The sequence below is a fragment of the Quercus lobata genome, chromosome 1 (genome assembly GCF_001633185.2).
Source record: "Quercus lobata isolate SW786 chromosome 1, ValleyOak3.0 Primary Assembly, whole genome shotgun sequence".
NCBI lineage: Eukaryota > Viridiplantae > Streptophyta > Magnoliopsida > Fagales > Fagaceae > Quercus > Quercus lobata.
The window spans coordinates 15,005,229-15,025,209 of NC_044904.1; the positions used below are offsets into that span (position 1 = coordinate 15,005,229).

At 36.7% G+C, this 19,981-nt stretch overlaps 2 protein-coding genes across 4 annotated transcripts; one reads left to right on the top strand and one right to left on the bottom strand.

Moving 5' to 3' along the window:
- Positions 1–638: 638 nt before the first annotated feature.
- LOC115980403 (superoxide dismutase [Cu-Zn], chloroplastic) lies at positions 639–5,615 on the bottom strand. The gene is made up of 8 exons (XM_031102654.1): positions 5,145–5,615; positions 4,254–4,315; positions 4,118–4,157; positions 3,888–3,983; positions 3,771–3,802; positions 3,524–3,599; positions 3,055–3,108; positions 639–951 (listed from the first exon to the last, which is right to left on the bottom strand). The coding sequence occupies exons 1-8, from the start codon at positions 5,425–5,427 to the stop codon at positions 923–925; spliced, it is 672 nt and encodes a 223-aa protein (XP_030958514.1). The 5' UTR covers positions 5,428–5,615; the 3' UTR covers positions 639–922.
- Positions 5,616–9,531: 3,916 nt separating this feature from the next.
- LOC115980412 lies at positions 9,532–18,976 on the top strand. 3 transcript variants are annotated; one of them, XM_031102666.1, is made up of 7 exons: positions 9,532–10,181; positions 10,876–13,767; positions 15,136–15,189; positions 15,745–16,111; positions 17,321–17,496; positions 17,573–17,625; positions 18,505–18,976. In XM_031102666.1, exons 1-4 carry the CDS (start codon positions 9,675–9,677, stop codon positions 16,000–16,002), a joined length of 3,711 nt encoding a protein of 1,236 aa, XP_030958526.1. In that variant the 5' UTR covers positions 9,532–9,674; the 3' UTR covers positions 16,003–16,111; positions 17,321–17,496; positions 17,573–17,625; positions 18,505–18,976. The 3 variants fall into 3 exon arrangements, with proteins under 3 accessions (XP_030958526.1, XP_030958523.1, XP_030958531.1); XM_031102663.1 differs by having other exon boundaries at positions 15,745–16,106; XM_031102671.1 differs by having other exon boundaries at positions 10,093–10,181; positions 10,868–13,767; positions 15,745–16,106.
- The last annotated feature ends 1,005 nt before the right edge of the window (positions 18,977–19,981 follow it).

Genomic DNA, 19,981 nt, shown 5'->3' on the forward strand with positions numbered 1-19,981 from the left:
TTTTTTGGTAAATCCAGTGGAAATTGCTATGGCTTCTGTTAAGAGCTACTTTTCGGCATTTGCTAAGAAAGCATCAATTGGGTTCCACTTTTATTGGGAAAGAGAATAAGTTAACTAAGATTTGGATTTTTTTATATATTAAAAGTGATTTATCTTTCTCTATCCATAAAAAGAACTAATTTGTAGTACATTTATCATTTTTCATAAAATTTGCTCAATTACTATGCATTGAATTTTTTTATCCTTGGGGAATTCGTTAACCAAATAATACAACGTCCATGATACAAAGAGATGGAAAAAAGCATAAAAATCCTTGATCATGGTCTTAATTGTCTCATGTGGTGTGATAAATGTGGATCAATTGGACGGCCCAGACAATTCTACCAGCAGAATTTTGGAATGAAACTTCAACTCATTTCAAAAGAACTATTTTCCATTGCCATTCTAATTCTATCATGTGATTGGCACTTGCTAGGTAGCCTCCACAAATTTTCTTAGTTATCTTTTCCATGATGCACTACGGGGTCTGGCAGAAAAATAAACACTCTAGAAAGAATAAACGGCCCAAAATGTAAATTCTGGGCCTTGTTAACTATGTTTTCACTGTGGGGAACACAAATCTATCTAAAAAATCAATAGAAGACAGCAAAAACATTGTGAACACAGCTCTAATAATGCACATTCAAACATCAGCCATAAGTTCTCCACATTCACTAGGCAAACAAAACAACTCGAGTTTATTGGGTAGGGAATATTTTTAAACACAGTGAACCTCTGGGATTATTAGGACTAATACTGGCTGTCTCCATAATTTATATAGTACACCCTCAGCTTTGAAATAACATTGTGCTCTATAAGAGAAACTGGTGCAAGCAAGCATGCAATGCCACACAACAAACTGCTTTCAAAGCAAGAGTTGCCATTACACTGGTACAGTCAAACCAACAACGCCTGCATAGACATTATTACAATGAGTACGGACAAGAAAGTTGAGCAATTATGAAACATAGAACAAGAAATTGTTTATATATAGTGCAGATGTCACATAGAGGATATATATCTTATGATACATACATATTGGGACTCAGATTTAAATGACGCCCTCATGGTAGTCCAAATGGAAAGTCCAACAAATAATGGCATTGTATTCGTTAAGTGTTCAAAAGACTAAAGTACCAGAGGTGATTTTGTTTGACAATTATTTCTAAGATATAAGCAGGATAGCATCCCCGAAGAAATCTCACAAGATTTACCCAGCTTCCACCTCAAGTTAAAATCTCCCTTTCCCAACCGCATCACATGAATTCAGGAATGAGTCAGATGTGGGGGATGTGTATACTGTATAGGCATTAGATCTTGTATAATCTAAGGATACAAAGAAAGGAAGACTTATTTAAGTATCTGATCTTCATCCAAATAAAGTTTACAATGAGTAGTCCTACTATTCCTCTATCGCCAAATGGTCAACACACACAACGGAGTAGATTCCAAATCTTCAGACGCCTACGAAATGAAACATTCCTTGCCATCATTCCAACAACTAAATCATTGTCTAAGTATGACCCAGACAAACCCCAAATAGACTAACACAAATGACTACAACTCCCTTTCCAATGAATGATTTAAAAGAATTTTTTTTTTTTACTAAAAGAAGGTGATCAACAGATTCTCCATTACTGTTGCACATGCAATAACAATCAACAATCAAAAGGGAGCATTTCCGAAGATTATCCAATGCCAATGTTGTACTCAATGCCGCTGTTAAAGCAAACAAAGCAATTTTACAAGGAACCTTTTCACTCCAAATACTCCTCCATGGAAAGTGAACTCCTATAGATCCTCAAAGACTCTCATAGAAAGAACGTACCTCGAACTTCCCACTCTCAGCTAACCTCCATGAAGGTTAGACTTCAACTTGGCCTTGAGGAAGGTGAGAGTACAACAAATTGAAGAAACTATCCACAACTTCCAATTCCCAATCTTGGGAAGACTGACAAAAGTGAGGATTATAAGTACGTCCACCACTTGAAATGAGGCAGCAGAAGCATCTTTATCTACCACCACTCTATACAACTTGGGGAACATATCCTTAAGACAAGAATCACTGAACCAAAGATTGTGCCAAAACCTGAGTTACCTAACCTAGAGCCATCCCCAACACTCACGAAAACCACAAAAAACATCTCAGCCTCATCTATGTGTTTGTGACTATATATATATGCTCAACATGCTCAAAGAATTCATGGAGTTGATTAATAGAAAAATTAAGGTTTTGATTATTGAGGCATGTTGCCCCTGGTGTGTTCTCTTTCCCTCTATCTATTCTCCTTAGCATTTTGTCATTATCACATTAGTGTTCACATGCACTTTTCATGCTACAACTTGTGGACACATTTATCTTATTTTCTTCTCACCTATTTTGCAACTCTAAATGAAATATTTCCACTTCCTTACCAAAACCCTAATCATTCTCAAACCCCGATGGCCCAATCCTTTTCGTAAAGTTTTAAACACTAGACTTAAATCCACAAATTCTTCTAACCCAAAGCCTAACACAAGCACACAGACACAAATTTCCCAACTTTAATTCATAATTTTACTGAAGATTATGTAAGACAATAATAGCCTAACCTCTTTTCTTAAGTAACCCACCCACTCCATTTTTCACTCCTATGTCTTCCCCAACTCTCAGTGTATGTATGGGTGGGGAGGGGGGGATAAGAAAAGACTTGCACCAACAATCCTCAAAGGAATTTAAAATCTTTCATGCTATCATTTGGTTGCATGATAGTACAAAATTCATGGAATTGAGTAAAAAGGAATATAGAGCTATGCCTACGTTGTATATAGGATGTTGTGCCTAAATGATTTAAATACCCAATATGTCAAAACTCAAAAGAAGATTCTTGATAAGATTGTTATCAATATACTCCTAACTTGAAACTATTAATTGGAGGGATAGTCAAAGAAGAGATGATCGTTGATTTGAAGTTCTACATGCAAGAAAACGAGGTGTGAGTCTGAAAATGAAATAGAAACCAAATTTTTGCATACCACAAGCCAATCTTCCACCTGCGTTTCCAGTGGTCAGACTTAGTTCATGTCCACCTGCAGATGCAGAATCAAATAAGAGTGAGGGGTCAAAAAACAATACATTTACAGCAACATGAGGGAATCCAAGAAAGTAATAAAAATTTACTATAACCATTTAAGAGAATAGATACTCCTAACATTTAGGGACCTAAAACCTATCTGGTCCACTCATTTTTTCCTTGACAATGCCCTTAATTTATACTGCTATATACCACCGGTGATGTCAGTTAAGAAGATCCTATGGATAAAAAGTAAATTTCCTCTCTAATGGCCTGCCCTCCCCTTTCCCCAAACCCAAACCATACACATTGTTGCAAGTTCAGTTTTTAGTTATAACGAATATAAGACTCTCAAGCTTGCAAGAACAAATTCCTCTGCAAGCACAGGTGCAGACTGCAAGCTAATTGCTTGATAATGAATAAATACTTACCCTTTCCAAGGTCATCCTCGAGCTCATGAACCACGAGGGCTCTCCCAACAACTGCATTAGGACCAGTTAATGGTATCTGCACATTTTAGCCAAACAGAGTAAATACTCTAATATGAACTACAGTCCCATACAAAAAACAGAGTAAAATGATTCAAAAGCCATACCAACATGACCACATGCGAAATAATAAATAAACAAAAGACAAACACACATGATCGATTAATCAATATAAGGATGTAAGCAGTACCTGCTTATCTACAATTGTTGCCTCTGCCACCCCTGTATTACCAAAAGATATGAGACAATATATTACTTGGTTCAAGTAGAATACAAGTGAATCAAAGAACATCCACATAGGCATTACCATCGGCATTGGCAACTATGTTTCCCAGGTCACCCGCATGACGGACTTCATCCTCAGGAGCACCATGTGTCAAATTGTTAGGATTGAAATGTGCCCCTATTGTTTAAAAGTTAAACAGGACAGATTATCATAAAAGCACCATCCAAGAACCAAAATTTTCACTCTTCCATTGCAAGATTATAATAACCTACATTTTAATAGTTTGAACTCGAAACACTATCAAGACCTACCTGTAGAGATGCACCCATTTGTTGTGTCACCAAACTCATGCTGCACAAGAAAAGAATTAAAAGTAAAAAACAATTCAGAAAATTTTGAACATACAAAACCATGGATTATGGAAGGTAATGATGAAAAACCACTTACTAGGTGGAACCCATGAGGCCCCGGAGTAAGCCCAGTAACACGAACCTTCACAGTTGTGGGACCTAGATGCATACCATTACAATTTTCATCCATTAAGATGGTTTCTAATTACAATTTTTTGAAAACTATAACATTATTAGAAGTAGTAAAAAATGACATGTTAATTAAGAAGAAAACCATAAGTTTGATTTCGGATAGAATAGAATGACGGAAAAGAATACATGTGATGTGACATACCCTGACTAGTCCATTGAGGTTATTGTTGTAACTCAAAATGTATTTTCTTTTCTTTTCAAATGTTTTCCCCCTTTGAACAACAAAATGGTGCTTCCTGAAACTATTTTCGGTCTTCAGTTTAGGAGAAACAAAAACCATTCAAAACATCTCATTTGTGTGATTATTCTGTTCTCTGAAAACATCTTTTAAAAAGTATTACCAGGCATATTGTTCTGGTTGATAGCCATTACAACTTAGAAACAATAGAAAACACTAAAATCTGAGTTAAAATCTGCATTACTTCCATATCAGGTAAACATCAAAACTCTCCCAACCAGACCTAATATCAGCATTCCAGTAAGTACAAATAATCCCATTTTTCAACATACAATAAAGAATAATAATCCCATTTTTAATACAACTAGTCCCAGCAAAACTCATTTATTTTCAGAAGTGTAGGTTCAAACTTGTGTTATTAAATATAAGCTTTCCTTGAACAACACATAGTAATCCAAATTTTCCATTTTTTCATTCAAAATGCCAATAAATATGAAACCAAAAACCCAGAAAGCCTTAAAACTAACAGAAACAATTACAACCTTAACACTCACAATCCCTCGTATCTATTTGATAAAAGAACTTATATAAAAGAGGAGAGTTAAAGAAGAGAGAGACCATCGTCTTCTTGGGTCAACGTGACGACGCCTTCGACAGCAGAGGTGCCCTTGAGGACGGCAACGGCTTTCTTGGTGGCGGCGACGACGGTGAGAGGTTTGGGAGCTGTGGCGGCGGAGACAGAGAGGGTGAGGGATTGACGAGTGAGCTTAAGGGAGGAGCCATGGAAGGTGGAGGAGCTGAGGAAAGGAGGTGGGTGGCGAAGGCTTGAGGAGAACTGGGAAGGAGGAGAAGGAGAGAGGAGGATGGTCTGGGCAGCCATGGCTGCCAGTGCGGCTTGCATTTTTGGGATTGTGGTTGAGATGAAGAGTGAAGAAGATGATGATAATGCCACAGAGAATGAGATGGAACAAAGCTTCTGGTGAAGTGAGTGGTAGCTCACAACTGTGTTTGTGTGTGTATGTACTGCGGGGGTTTATCTGTTGTTGGGCCTAAGGTTGTTTGTTTTTTTTTTTTTTTTTTAGTTTTTGGATGGGCTTGAAAATTGACATTTTTAAGTGAAGAATTGGGAATATGCCGACAATGAATATGGGCTTTTTTTTTTGGGGGGGGGGGGGGGGGAATGGAAAGAGATATTTTTAATGCTTAAACACTATGGTATTTTTTTTTTTAAATGACTTTCTAAATATATAATTGAAAGGATAATATAGAATTCTAGGATTTCCGACACCGCACTCAATTTTTGGACTTTAAAACTCTTGTTTCTTGGGTTATGCAACAAAACAAAAATCCGAAGTTATTTGCTATGACAACTTGGTTGATATTGACTCAGAGAAATCAAATCAGTCTTAGTGCCTGTTTGGATACTGATGAAAAGGTTAGTGTTTGTATCTGTATCTGCATCTGCGTCTGTTTTTTTTTTTTTTTTAGCAGCACGTCTATGTGGCTTTTATGCTTTTCCAGTGGGTCATTGCACTGTTCACGGGATCCACCTATTTTTTCAACAAAACTTTCATTAAAAATGAGTTTTACAATACTATTCACACATTTAAAAATTATTTTGCTACAGTGTTTTCAGTTTTTAGTTTTCAGCAAAATAAGTGGTATCTAAACACACCCTAAATCAACCAAGTTGCACCATCAACCAAATTGTCCATGTGTCCAAGGATCCACATGAGGAATTCAAAGTAGTATTGCCTCCATTGAGACCACAACAACCCACTACCCGTGTTTCCTGGTACCCTCCCTCGTCAAATTTATTTGGCGTGCGTTTGCCTAAGAATTATTAGACATTTTGCGTTTTTTGGTTAAGTGCCTTGGTACTGTTTACAACACAGCCAAACTTCAAAAAACATGCATAAGCAAGCCAGCCATGGGTCCCATGATACTATTCATAGTTTAGAAATTATTTTGTTACAGTATTTTTAGTAATAAGTTTTCATTTTTCAACAAAGTAAGCGATATCCAAACAAACCCTTAAGATCAATTTTGATAAAGAAATATTTGCAGATGTCAATTAATCTAGAATTGGTGTGGTCATTCGAAATAACCGTGATTTAGTTGTAGCATCTCTATCCCAACAACTCCCCTAAGCTTATCAAGTCGTAGAGATCAAAGCAATAGCTACATCTGGAGCCCTTGAGTTTGGTTTAGAGATTGGTATAGACCGAGCCATTGTGGAGGAAGACTCTGAAGTGGTTATGAAAGCTTTGGTCAATGAGAATGGGGAAATGGCCTCTAATGGTTTGCTAATCAAGGATGCAAGATTCTACTCTAGGTCTTTTACTAAATTGCTCTACTCTCACACTAAGAGAGATGGCAATTAAATTGCTCATAGTCTACCTAGATTTGCAGTTAATATACCAAATTGTGCAGAGTAAATGGAGGATGTTCCATCACATGTTTGCTTTATACTCCAAGCTGATATAGTCGTTTTGTTTTCATAAAGTTTTCCAATCTTTTCCCTAAAAGAAAAATGTTACATGTGTAACATTTTTCACAACAAATTTTAGATAATAAGTTATTATTAATAGTTCTAATTTGAACTCATCACTAAAATTACATTTTTGTCTACTAGTAACAACCTATCACTTAGGATTTGTTGTGAAAGTTTTATGGACATAGCATTTTTCTAATGTTAATTAATTTTTTTTATCAAAATTTCAAGGGTGACTTTGAGTTTAACTTATAAGTAGTCATACCTACCTTATAATCCTTGTGTATGTACGGGTGCAATTAAAAATGGTCACAATTAGATGCATACATATAACATTGAAGCATCATATATTTGAATTGAGTCATTTTATATTTTCTAATTAGACATGTGAATTTGCATTTAAATATAACTAACACAACTCTAGAGTCAATTAAAATAACACTTAGCATAAAATTAGAATTGATTTAAAATATTCAGACACTTTGCATCAAAGTATATGGCAATTAGAAGGACACGTGACATCGAAAATATTGGAAATTGAAAGGATACTTGTGATAAAATTGGATTGAACTTAAAATCTAATTTGAATTATTAATTGAGCTCCTAGCCTCCCACTTTAATATATTATATATGATATATGATTTCAAATATTAAAAGCATTCAACTCATAGTTTTAAAATATTCAATGTTTTCATAAATTTTTGGAAAATTAATATTCTAATAATTCAAGAATTCTTTTATTAAATATAATTTTTTAACTAAAGAAAAGAAAACAAGAAAGGTTTAAGTGGTTTGCCCTATTTGTGATTGTCTAAAAGGCCTTTAGTTACTACATTTTTTTTTTTACAATTATAAATTGTGTATGTAAGGACACGATTTGGATCTTAAACCCAAAAGATAAAAGGATAAAGGCCCAAAAAGCCTAACACAATGAATTTGTAAAGAGTGGGCTTGAAACTATACTTCAATGAGTTGGACAACAATCATAATGGGTTAAAGATGACAAGAGAACAAAGATAAATAAGTTTCGTGCATAGAAAATCTTCCTCGGCAAAGTTCAAGGAGAGTAGCTCTTGTATATATTTTATCTTAAACTTGATTACAATTACAGTTCTTATTACTACAATGTTTTTTCTACACATGATCCTCTTGTAATAAGGTCTTTCTTCCTTATATTCTCTTGTTTTGCTTCATCTCCACCCTCCACGTATAGGTTAAGTTGCTTGCTTTGATCCTTGTCCCATCAGCACTTTCCTAAAGTCTTTGGGGGTAGCTGAAAGGCTGAATATCACTGTTCATATATCAACTCCACATTAATGCGGCCAGAGAGTTAGCTGCAGAGTATTTAATGCAGTGGTAGCAGCTTTCTCTTAGATATTTCTTAGCTTCCCTTTTTCTTATTCCCTACTTATGTTTATCCTTACTAGTAGAATCGTCCGGAGTGTTGCTCTTGATGGCAAATCAAACTTTCTGACCTTTGCTTTGCTTAACCGAGGAGGCATTTCTCATCGGATTACCTTCCCAAACCTTCATGGCCAGAATCCTTCCATACCCTACCAATTTGTATGTCTTAGTTAATGTCTAACTGTCCTTGGACTATTGAACGTCCTCGGACAAGGCCTAAGGCTCAATATACACCCCTGAGCCTTCCATCCCCATAGTGTATTACAATCAATAACCCAATATAGGATATATGTACACACAATGGTTTACTTATATGGGCCACTAATTACCTAAATTAAGGATAATTGATATGTTTTGATTCAAAGCTTAATAGAGGGCTATGACTAGGAAACGTACATAATAAAACATAGAAAGCAAATACATTAAGTCATATAAAACACGTGTGTATTCTAACATTCCCCCTTAACACACAAAGGTGAAATCTTAGATTTGGAATTTTAATCCCATGAAGAAGACAATGACCATGAATAACCGAATTTGATGTAAAATGTACCAAGAACAACGAGGCATTTATCACGCAAAATGTTAATTGGTGGCAACACACAACAATGATAGGTGATTGGAGAATGATTGCACTAATGACCAAAAAGTGGCTACTATGGTCCAAGGATGGCTATACTAATGGCTTGAGGAATATTTATAGAAAATGACATTATGGTAAAGCATGTGAGCAAGTTGATGGATGTAGATTGAACCCAAAATAAATGAGGATGCACTAATTAGTGTGACTAGGGAACCTCAAATGGGAAAACAAAGCCCCAAATCATAATATACATGAAAAAAAGAGAGTAAGGAAGTGCATTCATGGAGAGAACTAGTTATGAAATGTAACCTAATATACATACAATGGTTAAATACATAATCAATTGATTATTTATATATAGTTTTACTCACATAAAATCACATAAATTGTTTAAATTTTTAAATAATAAACTTAAATATTTTTTTTTTTGAAAGCAAACTTAAATAGTTTTATAAATTAGCAAGTTGGAAGAAATTCCTCTAAATTAATATAGAGCTAATCTCTCTCCAAAGTTCAGGGCGGTCCAGTACAACGGCTTTATGAAATTTAAGTAGCACGAAATCACAAAAAAAAACGACGCGGCGTTTTCCTTTGTAAACTCATAACAACAGTCGCAGACTCTCACAGCGGAGTCCTTCGTTCCTCTCTCCCTCTCTCTTCTTATTCAATGGACCCTCCGAACCCGAGTCCAAACCCGAAACCGAACCAGTCTTCGATGCGGGTCTTAATTCGACCACCCCCACCGCCACCACCACCAGCACCTCCGGCTTCCTCTCCTTCAGCCTCCCCCAAAGGCCAAACCCCTCTCCCTCCGCCAGATCCCCCACCACCACTACCAGACGGCGTCGTCGTCGTCGGCTTCATTTCGCGAAGACCCGAACCCTCGTCCCGGATCATCAACCGGGTCATCGACGCCAACGTATTCGGGTCCGGCAACCTGGACAAGCCCTTCTTCGAGATAGACAGCGAGAGCGAGAAGGAGAAGGAGAAAGAGGAGGTCAAGGACTGGTTCAAATGGAGAAGCATCACCTACTACCTCCAGGAAGATAAGGGGATTTTGTACTTGCGGTTTTGTTCAACCCGGTGCCCCGCCATGACCGGGGGTTCGGATCCTGGGTCGGGTTTCGAGGACCACGAGTCCCGTGATCTCCAGGGTTTGCTCTTCATGTTCACTGTGAGTGCTACTGCTTCTTTTTTCAATTTTCTTAAAATGCAATGCTTAAAATTGTAGTATATTTTATTCTGGGAGCAAAATTGAGCTGAACTCAAATTATATGTAAAATGCTTCAGTTTTTGAAAAGTAGTGATTGCCTTATTGTCTATTGCTATGTTAAAGTTTAGTGCAAGAGCGATTTTAGTTCCTGAAGTTTAAAATAATCTCGTTTAGTATAGACTAAAAATTGACATGTCATCACTCCATTAGTACTAAAAGCGATCACTTTAAGTTTGTTAGGATTAAAAATATCACTTTTAAAGCTTTTTAGGGACTAAAAGTGATCACTTTAAACTTCAGGGGCTAAAATTGCTCACGAGTTAAAGTTTAGGGACTAACCGTGTATGATTAGGGTTGAAACTTGAGATAGGTTGGGTTTTAGTAGTTCTATACATTCAAAATATTGCATGTCATGAATTTTATAGGTTTTGTTCATAAACCCTTGATTGGCAAGTTATAATGCAGCCTGTACTTATGGGGTGCAGGAGTGCCGAGTGCCATCTCAGAATAGCTCATTGGCAACAAAGAGTTTGTGAGAGCATTGATTCTTGTTTGAAGCTTCCATGTTCAAAAGTTTTGTAGTATATCTAGTTTTGATGAAAATGCGGTCTTTTTAAATTGTTATATCTGATGTTCAGCTCAATTAGCAATGCAGGTTTGCCATGTAATAATATATATTCAGGAGGGGTCACGCTTTGACACTCAAATTTTGAAAAAATTTCGAGTTTTACAATCAGCCAAGCATGCTTTGGCACCATTTGTAAAATCCCGAACCAATCCACCGTTGCCTAGGCCACATTCTTTGTCATCGTCACGACCTACATCATCAACCACCTCCTCCAACAATCCTTCTCCAGGAAGAGCTGGTGGCACCTCAAGTCGTAATGCTTCAGCTATTTCTCTCATGTCAGGATTAGGTTCTTACACCTCTTTGTTTCCAGGACAGTGTACTCCAGTTATACTTTTTGTTTTTGTCGATGATTTCTCTGATGTGTCAAATCCCTGTTCGAATTTTGAGGAGTCATCAGATACCTCCTCACTTAATCAGTCTTCTAGTTTGAGCAGTATAGCTAGACCAAGCATGCCTGTTAAAGGTTCTGGTTCTGTTATGGTGCTTGCCCGTCCTGTGAGTAAATCTGAAGGCAGTTTTAGGAAGAAACTACAGGCATCTCTTGAAGCACAGATTCGCTTTTTAATTAAGAAGTGCCGAACACTTTCAGGTTCTGAAACAAGTCATCATGGGTCAAGAAGTGGGGTTGCTTCAAATTCTGCACCATTGTTTTCACTTGATGCATCAAGGGCTGTTGTACTGTTAGATTGGTCTACAAGTCAGAGATGTGAGTCTCTTGAATTTGCCATTGGCCTTGTGGAAGATGTCTTGAGTGGAAAAGCAACCTCTGATTCTCTTTTGCTTGAAAGCCATGTTCAGAATGTTATCAAAGAGGATATATTATCTGTAAGGGAGTTCATTTACAGGCAGTCTGATATTTTAAGAGGGAGAGGAGGCATGGTCACTAATACCAACAGTGGCTCAGCTGCTGGTGTTGGTATGGTTGCCGTTGCTGCAGCTGCTGCTGCTGCCTCAGCTGCTTCTGGCAAGACATTTAACACTCCCGAACTTCCAAATCTGGAAATTTGGTTATCTTCCAGTCAACTAATTTTGCATGGAGTGCTCTCTGCAAAAGGTGGATGTATAGATGAAACTGAAATTAATAAAAGGAAACCTCGTCTTCGGAGTACTGCTTCACCACAGGTTGAAGGATCTGCATCAAAAAATATGGATCCTCTAGATGTGGCAGTATCTTGGTTGGAATGTGGGAGAGGACTGAACACAAAATTTTCCACGCTGTGGTGCGAAAGAACCCTTCCAGTAGCCAAGGAGGTTTACTTAAAGAACTTGCCTGCTTGTTATCCAACTTCGCAGCATGAAGCTCATATGGAGAAAGCTTTGCATGCTTTCCGCTCAATGGTCAAGGGACCTGCGGTGCAAAATTTTGCAAAAAAGTTGGAGGATGAATGTACATCCATCTGGAAATCTGGGAGGCAACTCTGTGATGCTGTTAGTTTGACTGGAAAACCATGTATGCACCAGAGACATGAGGTCCAAACTGATCAGTCACTTTTAAGAGATGGGGTCAAGCCACATTCTAGTGGATATGTTTTCCTCCATGCTTGTGCATGTGGCCGTTCACGGCGACTACGAGCTGATCCTTTCGATTTTGAAACTGCAAACATTACTTCCAACTGCTCTCCAGACTGTGACAGGCTTCTTCCTGCTCTTCACCTTCCAGAATTAAGCAATGCAGGACCTATTCAGCCATCCTCATGGAGTTTGATACGTGTTGGGGGTGCAAGGTACTATGACCCTTCTAAGGGCTTGCTTCAGAGTGGGTTCTCTGCCACTCAGAAGTTTCTTTTGAAATGGACTATATTTCTAGAGACATGCAAAAGCCCAAATGGCTTAACAGAAGGTGTTTTGCAACATGGTTCTGTAACTAGGTCACGTACAAACTCCAAGGTTGAACTTATTGCGGATACCGATATAAAGAAAACTAGTTCTGTACGGTTGTACTCAGGAGATTTGCAGATTGGGGGTGAACATCAAAGCAAACCTTCAGAAAACATCAAGTCATCTGATGACACTAAAATCAGTTTTGGTAGAGGTCTTCCCAATTTTACATTGAGAAAACCATTTTCTGCAGTTGTTGCTGGATCAGCAGCTGCAGATTCAGGATTCCCTCCTCTCCAGCAGAGGAAGCAAGCTTCTTCTGTGTCAGATAAGGTTAAGCAAGGTAGGGCAAGAGATCGAAGTGTCGAACAGGTTCATGCAGCTGATGAACATCAGGGATCTCAAAAGTCTGAAGATATTTTAAATGATACCAATACTAATGGCTGCACAGATGGTGACCCCTTCTTACAGATAGGCAGTAATGTAATTCCTGTAAATGTGAATGGTGGGGGAAAGATCAAATTGAACCCGTCATTGAAGCATGTAATGGTTTATGTTGGATTTGAGCATGAGTGCCCCAATGGCCATCGTTTCCTATTGAATACAGAGCATCTCAATGAACTTGGATCTTCTTATTCATTTCTTGAAGAATCTCATATAACTTCATTGACCAACATTTCAGACCGTAATGTGATGAATCCTTCAAAATTGGGTAAAAATGGTGTCCGTGATAAAGTTCATCGAAACTCAAATCTGATGAATGCTAGTGCTGTAAATAAGGAGAAAAATATGTATCAGTCGAAAGAGATAGTGGCTAATGGTAATCTAAATTTAGGTCGCTTGATACAGTTTCCTGGGTCAGGGGAGGAACAGAATCAGGCATCCCTCAGCATTTCAACACTTCCCAAAATTGTAAAAGGGCTTGAGGGGGGACTTCAGTCTATTAGCCTCGATGATGGTGGAAGTGCTTTCTCCATGGTGAATAGAAATTTACCAATTTACATGAACTGCCCACACTGCAGGCTCTCAAAGAATAAAAGGGATCCACCAAAGATTAAGTTTGCTGGCACAATATCACAGCTTCAAAGGATTTTTCTGGTACAAAATGTTGCTTATATGATTTTTTCTTACTTTGCCTTTAATTCTTTCATAGTCAATATAATTCCTTGGCATGAAGAATATATCTACTGTAGTTGTTCATACAGTGTCAAATTGTTAAAAATATAAGAGGCAGAGTATTTACCATTCTCAGCATCCTGTAACCATACTAGCTAAAATTATGCATGGGTAATTGGTCACCAAAATGATTCAAGTGGTTTCACATTGTTTAGTGCAAAAGATGGTGACACACTGAATATCTTCTAAGATTATTTCCAGCTAAAAATATGTAGTTGGGCCACCAAGATACAGCTGGAGAAGCCTTATGAAAAATTTACTGGCATTACTTAAGATTATGTCAGGGATGCTGTCTGTTTTCTATGTCTTGCTCCAATGAAGTTATTCAATTTTGGACATCTATCTCATAATAAACTTCATCAGATGGTTCCAAATTATTTGAAGTCCATATTTCTACCATCTTTTTCCTGGTGCATTAACTATGTTGAGAATTATATCATACAGTACAGTGACAGACTTTTTGAGAAGAAACGCCTGTCTTCTGTATATTCTATGAACAAACTGTACTTGAAAGCAAGGACGGACCTAAGGGGGGCCCAAGGGGGCCTGGGCACCTCCTGGTCCGAAGAATTTTTTTTTGTGCACGTATTTTTTTAATTTTTGTTATTGGGCCCCCCTCCTCTCCAATCGGCCCAGCCCAACTGGCAACTGCCCAACCCAAAACTTAACAAAAACAAAGCCTAAAAAAAAAAAAATAAAAAAAAAAAATAAAAAACCTATTAACTCGATAGTTACAAACCAAACAAAGGGAAAAAGAAAAGAAAAGAAAAAAGAGCGTCGAATTCTCTTTTCGTAGATGATTGCATTGTAATGTATTATGAAACAATAGTATTTTGTATCTTTTGTCTTTGTTGGTAGATGATTTCATCTTAATGTATTAAGAAACAATGATTTTGTGTATTTTTCTTGGTTGATAGTTTGTTAATAATAAATGGATGTTTATTTGGATTTTTTTTTTGCTTATACTCTGCGCCCCCCCCGCCCCCCCCTCCCCCACAACTTAAAATCCTGGGTTCATCCCTGCTTGAAAAGTTATAGACAATGTGTTTTTGTCCAATCAGAAATCAGCTTAAGAGTACTAGGGTTTACATGTGCGTTTATATCTGAAAGATTGAAACTGAAGGACATCACAGAGTACTCGTATACATTATGTTATGGAGAGTAAAGGGAGGAGGGGGTTGGGTAAAAACATGAACTGAAATTTGCTGCTCTTTAGTGCCGTGCGTTTTTTTTGGTTGATATTCTGTTGTCTTTATTGCCAAATATGTAATATGTGGTATTTGCTTGTAGGTCACTCCTCCATATCCAATCATATTAGCAACATGCCCTACCATACAATTTGAGGTATGTTTCATTTGCTCATTATAACATGCATGAATTCACTTTATATATGTTAAATACACCTTAAAGTATTTCTTCATTGTTTCTAGAAGTTTCCACAGTACCGCATATATTGGAAATATAGCTTTCCTTTGTTTTCCCACATTATTTGTAAAGTTATGGATGGTGTATTTTGCATTATGCCAGAATTTACTGAAGCTCTCTTGGAGGTTGTGGATTATTATCTATACTTTCTCATTATATCCATTTATATGGCATTATCTCACCTTGACTGATGAGAATCCTTAAAAGGGATTATTTAATAACACCAATGGCTTGTATTACTAATTGAGATTTTTTCGGGAATAAAGATCCTCTAGGTTGATTAAATTCTTCTTGGGTCTGAACAGTCTGTTATAAGCACTTGTCCAGTGTTTCAGTCTGAAAATTTTCTGGGAATAGTCTTGTTGGTACACACTTCAAATTTTTTTTTTTTTAAAAACCTAAAATTGTGACTTAGATCTTTATTGGAATTCTAGGTCTAGTTTTCCTCACGTTATGGCCTTCATTTACTTGCAGGCATCATGCCTACCTTTATCAATTCCAGACAGTGAGCGAAAATTGCAGTTCAGCCTTGGATGCCGAGTGATCTTACCACCAGAGAGTTTCCTTACGCTAAGACTCCCCTTTGTGTATGGTGTGCAACTGGATGATGGAAGTCTACATCCTCTTAACCCTTTTGAACATCAACCAGAGTTAACTGCCTGGATTACCAAGGGCACAACATTGCAGGTTTTGTCCAAGGGCAGCGGTCTTGATGAGGGATTTCACACATAGTCAGATTTGCTGAATGTTAGAATATGGCCGCTACAATAACCGGCATCTGTGCTGATTTTGCAGTTTGCACAGGCAGATTGTGTGACCAGCTCATCTGAGCTCAGGTGAGGTAGTACTTTTTTTTTTAAATTATTTATTATTCTGTGTGTGCGTGTGTCCTTGATTTTTTGCGTATCTTTCCTGTGCTTGTCCTAGAAGTAGGGTTTTGGCTAAGTTTTCCTATTTTACTAAGTTTTCACGGGGAAAACATGCTTTGCTACCATAGAAAGATAATAGTGTTAGTTTAATAATTGATGACTGAGATATAGCATAAACCATTGATATGAATATGGTATGCAAATATGACAAATCTTGAGAAAGTCAGACACAGTATGGCAGGATACAATATTACTTGGTGAAGTTGAAGTTCTTATTTTTGAAGACCCTTTATGAGTGGACTTACTTCCAGTATGTTCTCTACTGGGACTGACTAGAGTTCTAGGATACATTGAGCTTTCGATATTTTTCTTCTTTTTCGTTTCTTTATTTGGGCATTTCCTTTATGCTATTTAATTAAATTTTATTACTTATCAAACATATTATATGCACGTATGTATTTATATGCTAATTTATAATAAATCTTCAAGGATTTTCGTAGTTTTAACAATTTAATTACACAAGCATCCTTTTTTTTGGAGGGGAGGTTGGGGCAGGGGGGTTGTCCAACACCTTCTCCAATAAGCATTGGACATGTATAAATTTTTTAAATATTATTCTTAATATGGATTTTCTTATAGGATGGGTATAAGGAATTAAGGAATCCTTTTCATTGGCTTTTGAAATTGATAGAAGCCATTTCACAGTGAAGATTTAATTTTGACAAATCTAAAGGTGTACATAGTGCTAACTATTAAGTCATTTAATATACGTTATGATTAATAATCACTCCCTAATTGGTAGGGTAAGATTTTAAATGAGAGCAATGCTAGTACCACAATAAATTACACAAATTTTGCCACAACTTGCCATGCGGTGAGTTGTGAATGGTGAAAAAAATGATAGTCCATGTGGGTCCACAACTACACCACTCACAACTCGCCATGTGGCAAGTTGTGGCAAAAGTTATGTAATTTACTGTGGTACTGGCATTTTTCTTTAAATATTGTGGCACTATATACACCTTTAGATTAGTCAAAATTATTTCTTAACCTTAAAATGACCTCTATCTATGTCAAAGCAAATAGAAAAAAACCCTAATCTATAATGTGGAATATTTATTGTGAGTATTGGAGAAGTAATGGTACCCTATAATGTGGAATCTTTTGTGCTTCTGCTTCAGGGATTGCTGATAATGATGATGATGATGATGATGATGATGATGTTTTCTTGTCACAAAGAAACTTATGATTGGACATGGGGATATGGATTTTCATTGATTGTCATAATGTTTCATTTGGTGATTGGTGAACCAGAACCAGAAGACAGAAAATTTGAGAAATTCTAAGTTGTTGCCTGGTATTTTGCTTACCTAACTTCATTGCATTACGCATTGTTGTTGATTTCTCTATTAATTGTGCTACCTGTTAATCAGGTATATGACCACTAAATTGCTGGTGCCTCTGAAGGAAGCTTCCTAGCATCATGGTATGTACTCTACATCTTTCGTTTTCCTTTTTTGTAATAGCATGTGCTTGGTGCAGTACAAAGGTTGGGAAATAGGAATAAGGGAAAAGAAAAGAAGAAATGGAAAAATCCTAACTTCACCGCCTAAGGGTGTTTGGAATCACCACCAAGCTTAGAGACATTCTCTAATCATAACATTTTTATTCAAATTGCATTGCTTCAAACTATTTCTGCAGCCTCTTTTTAATAGGCATCAGGGATTACATTAAGGCACAATTACATCCCATAAAATCCTCTACAAGATTAAAGCTAAATTCACACTTAAATAAAGAAAAAAATTCTAGTTTAAAATTTTAAAAATGAAATCTGGAAGAAAATCTGAAGCAGTAAATTCTGAAATAATTTGGGTTGTGCTCCCTCCATCATCTGGATTTGGTAGACACACAACATTTGAATTGATGCTCCTTGGAATGACTTGGCAGAGTTTGCCTTGTGATGTGCTCCGATGGGTCTGAGATAGACATGTATTGAAAATCTGGTGATAAAATGATCTGTAATTTTGAGTCAGTGGAATTAGTTATGAATAATCATACTATATATGTTTATCATGCACGTGTTTTCTATTTTTTGTACTACAACTAAGCCCCAAGCCCTGTTGTTAATGGGGTTATTTTTAAATCTTTTTTGGATCTTTCTTCTTTTCTTAATGGTTTTCAGCCACCAACAAATGCTTGTTCTCCAGAAAAGTTGTTTGGGCTGTGCCTTTTTTTAAGGTTGCTCAAAACATGCTTTTTAAAATACTGATTAACTATAGACTATGCTTTCTTTTACCAAAGCCATATCTTGTGGAATTGATTAACTATGCTTTTCATCTTTCTGATACTCTCTCTTTTGTGACAGTGCACATCTTCATTCATAGTCGCTTATGAGGCTAAATTATGCACAGAAGTACACGAGAGTTGTGTTCCAAAATTCTTTACAATATAGAGGTATGGCAAAGCCATTTTATATTGGAGCAGGCTCACAAAATTCAAGTGGATGATTAGTATGGGCTGGCATCAATTTGGGAGAGATCCTAGTCTAAGATCAAGCTGGTTGTGGAACGCTGATCCTTATTTCGCTAATTCGGTAATTCCTAAGTTATTTTTGTAGTGATGTAAACCGAAATAATAGATGAAAAGCTGATGATTTCAGCAATTCAATGTAATGCCATATATATATTTGAGAGGAAACTAAAATAGACAGATGTAGTTCTAAATTTTAGTCACTGAAATGGCTCCTTCCATCACTTTTCATAATTCTAGGGTTTTAGTATCAATGGAACATAAATCAACATTATGGATTTTGGGCTTTGGACTGGTTTCCTAGTTAAGACGTATCCGTGGAAATAATTACATGGCCTTATGAACTTTACAGTGTATTTTGGACTGCAATGGAGCTGAAACATAACTTCAATTTTTGTTACATAAACGAATTTATGTTACCTAATCAAGTCATGCCATTGTCATGTGCGACGCACCATTCAAAGCTATATATAGCATTAATGTGGAGAGTAGCCGGTCTGCTCACGTGAATTTGTTGTGGCCATCTTTTTCTTATGAACATGCCCTGCTGTTTCGAAGGCTGCGTAGTCTGTTCCCCTCATGTTGTGTCTCTTCTCTCTTCAATAATCACGTCTGTACTTTGTAGTGTATGGGCCCAGACTCCATTGGCCTCCAATGGACAAAAAAGAGACTCTCTGTAAGACGAGTCTTGATTAGCTTGTTGGGTTTAGAAGGTGATGAAAAACTTTAAATACGGAGAAGGGCTGGAATGGCCAAAGCCACTAATTAAATTGATACTATTATATCCAATGTTTCATATCAGTTAAAATTCTAGTTTGCAATTTGGCTAATATGTAATTATTAGATATTGTCTAATTTCTGCTGATAGTAGAGGTTATTTTCGTGATAAGATTTGGTTTTTTGGTAAGGTAATGAGATTTATTGACACTTTCTTAATGGTGATTTCTCTCTCTCTCTCTCTCTCTCTCTCTCTCTCTCTCTCTGTATTAAATATTGGTATGTAAAGAATGTCAATTATATAATTTTGCAAATGAAACAGCATAAGTCTATTTTATTATGTAATGAAAAGTTATATAAATCTATATAGACTTCGTGTGCGTTTGGATACCGTTTATTTTGCTGAAAACTGAAAATAATAAAAAAAAAAAAAATTACTGTTCACGTGTGGGTTACTATTCATTTGTCTACTTGCACTGTTCATGTCCCATAAACAGTTCAAGAGGCGCTGGTCCTTAAAAAAAAAAAAAAAAAAAAAAAAAAGGCCAAAAACGCATACGCATTTGACGCAAACCAAATGAACCTGAATTCGTTTG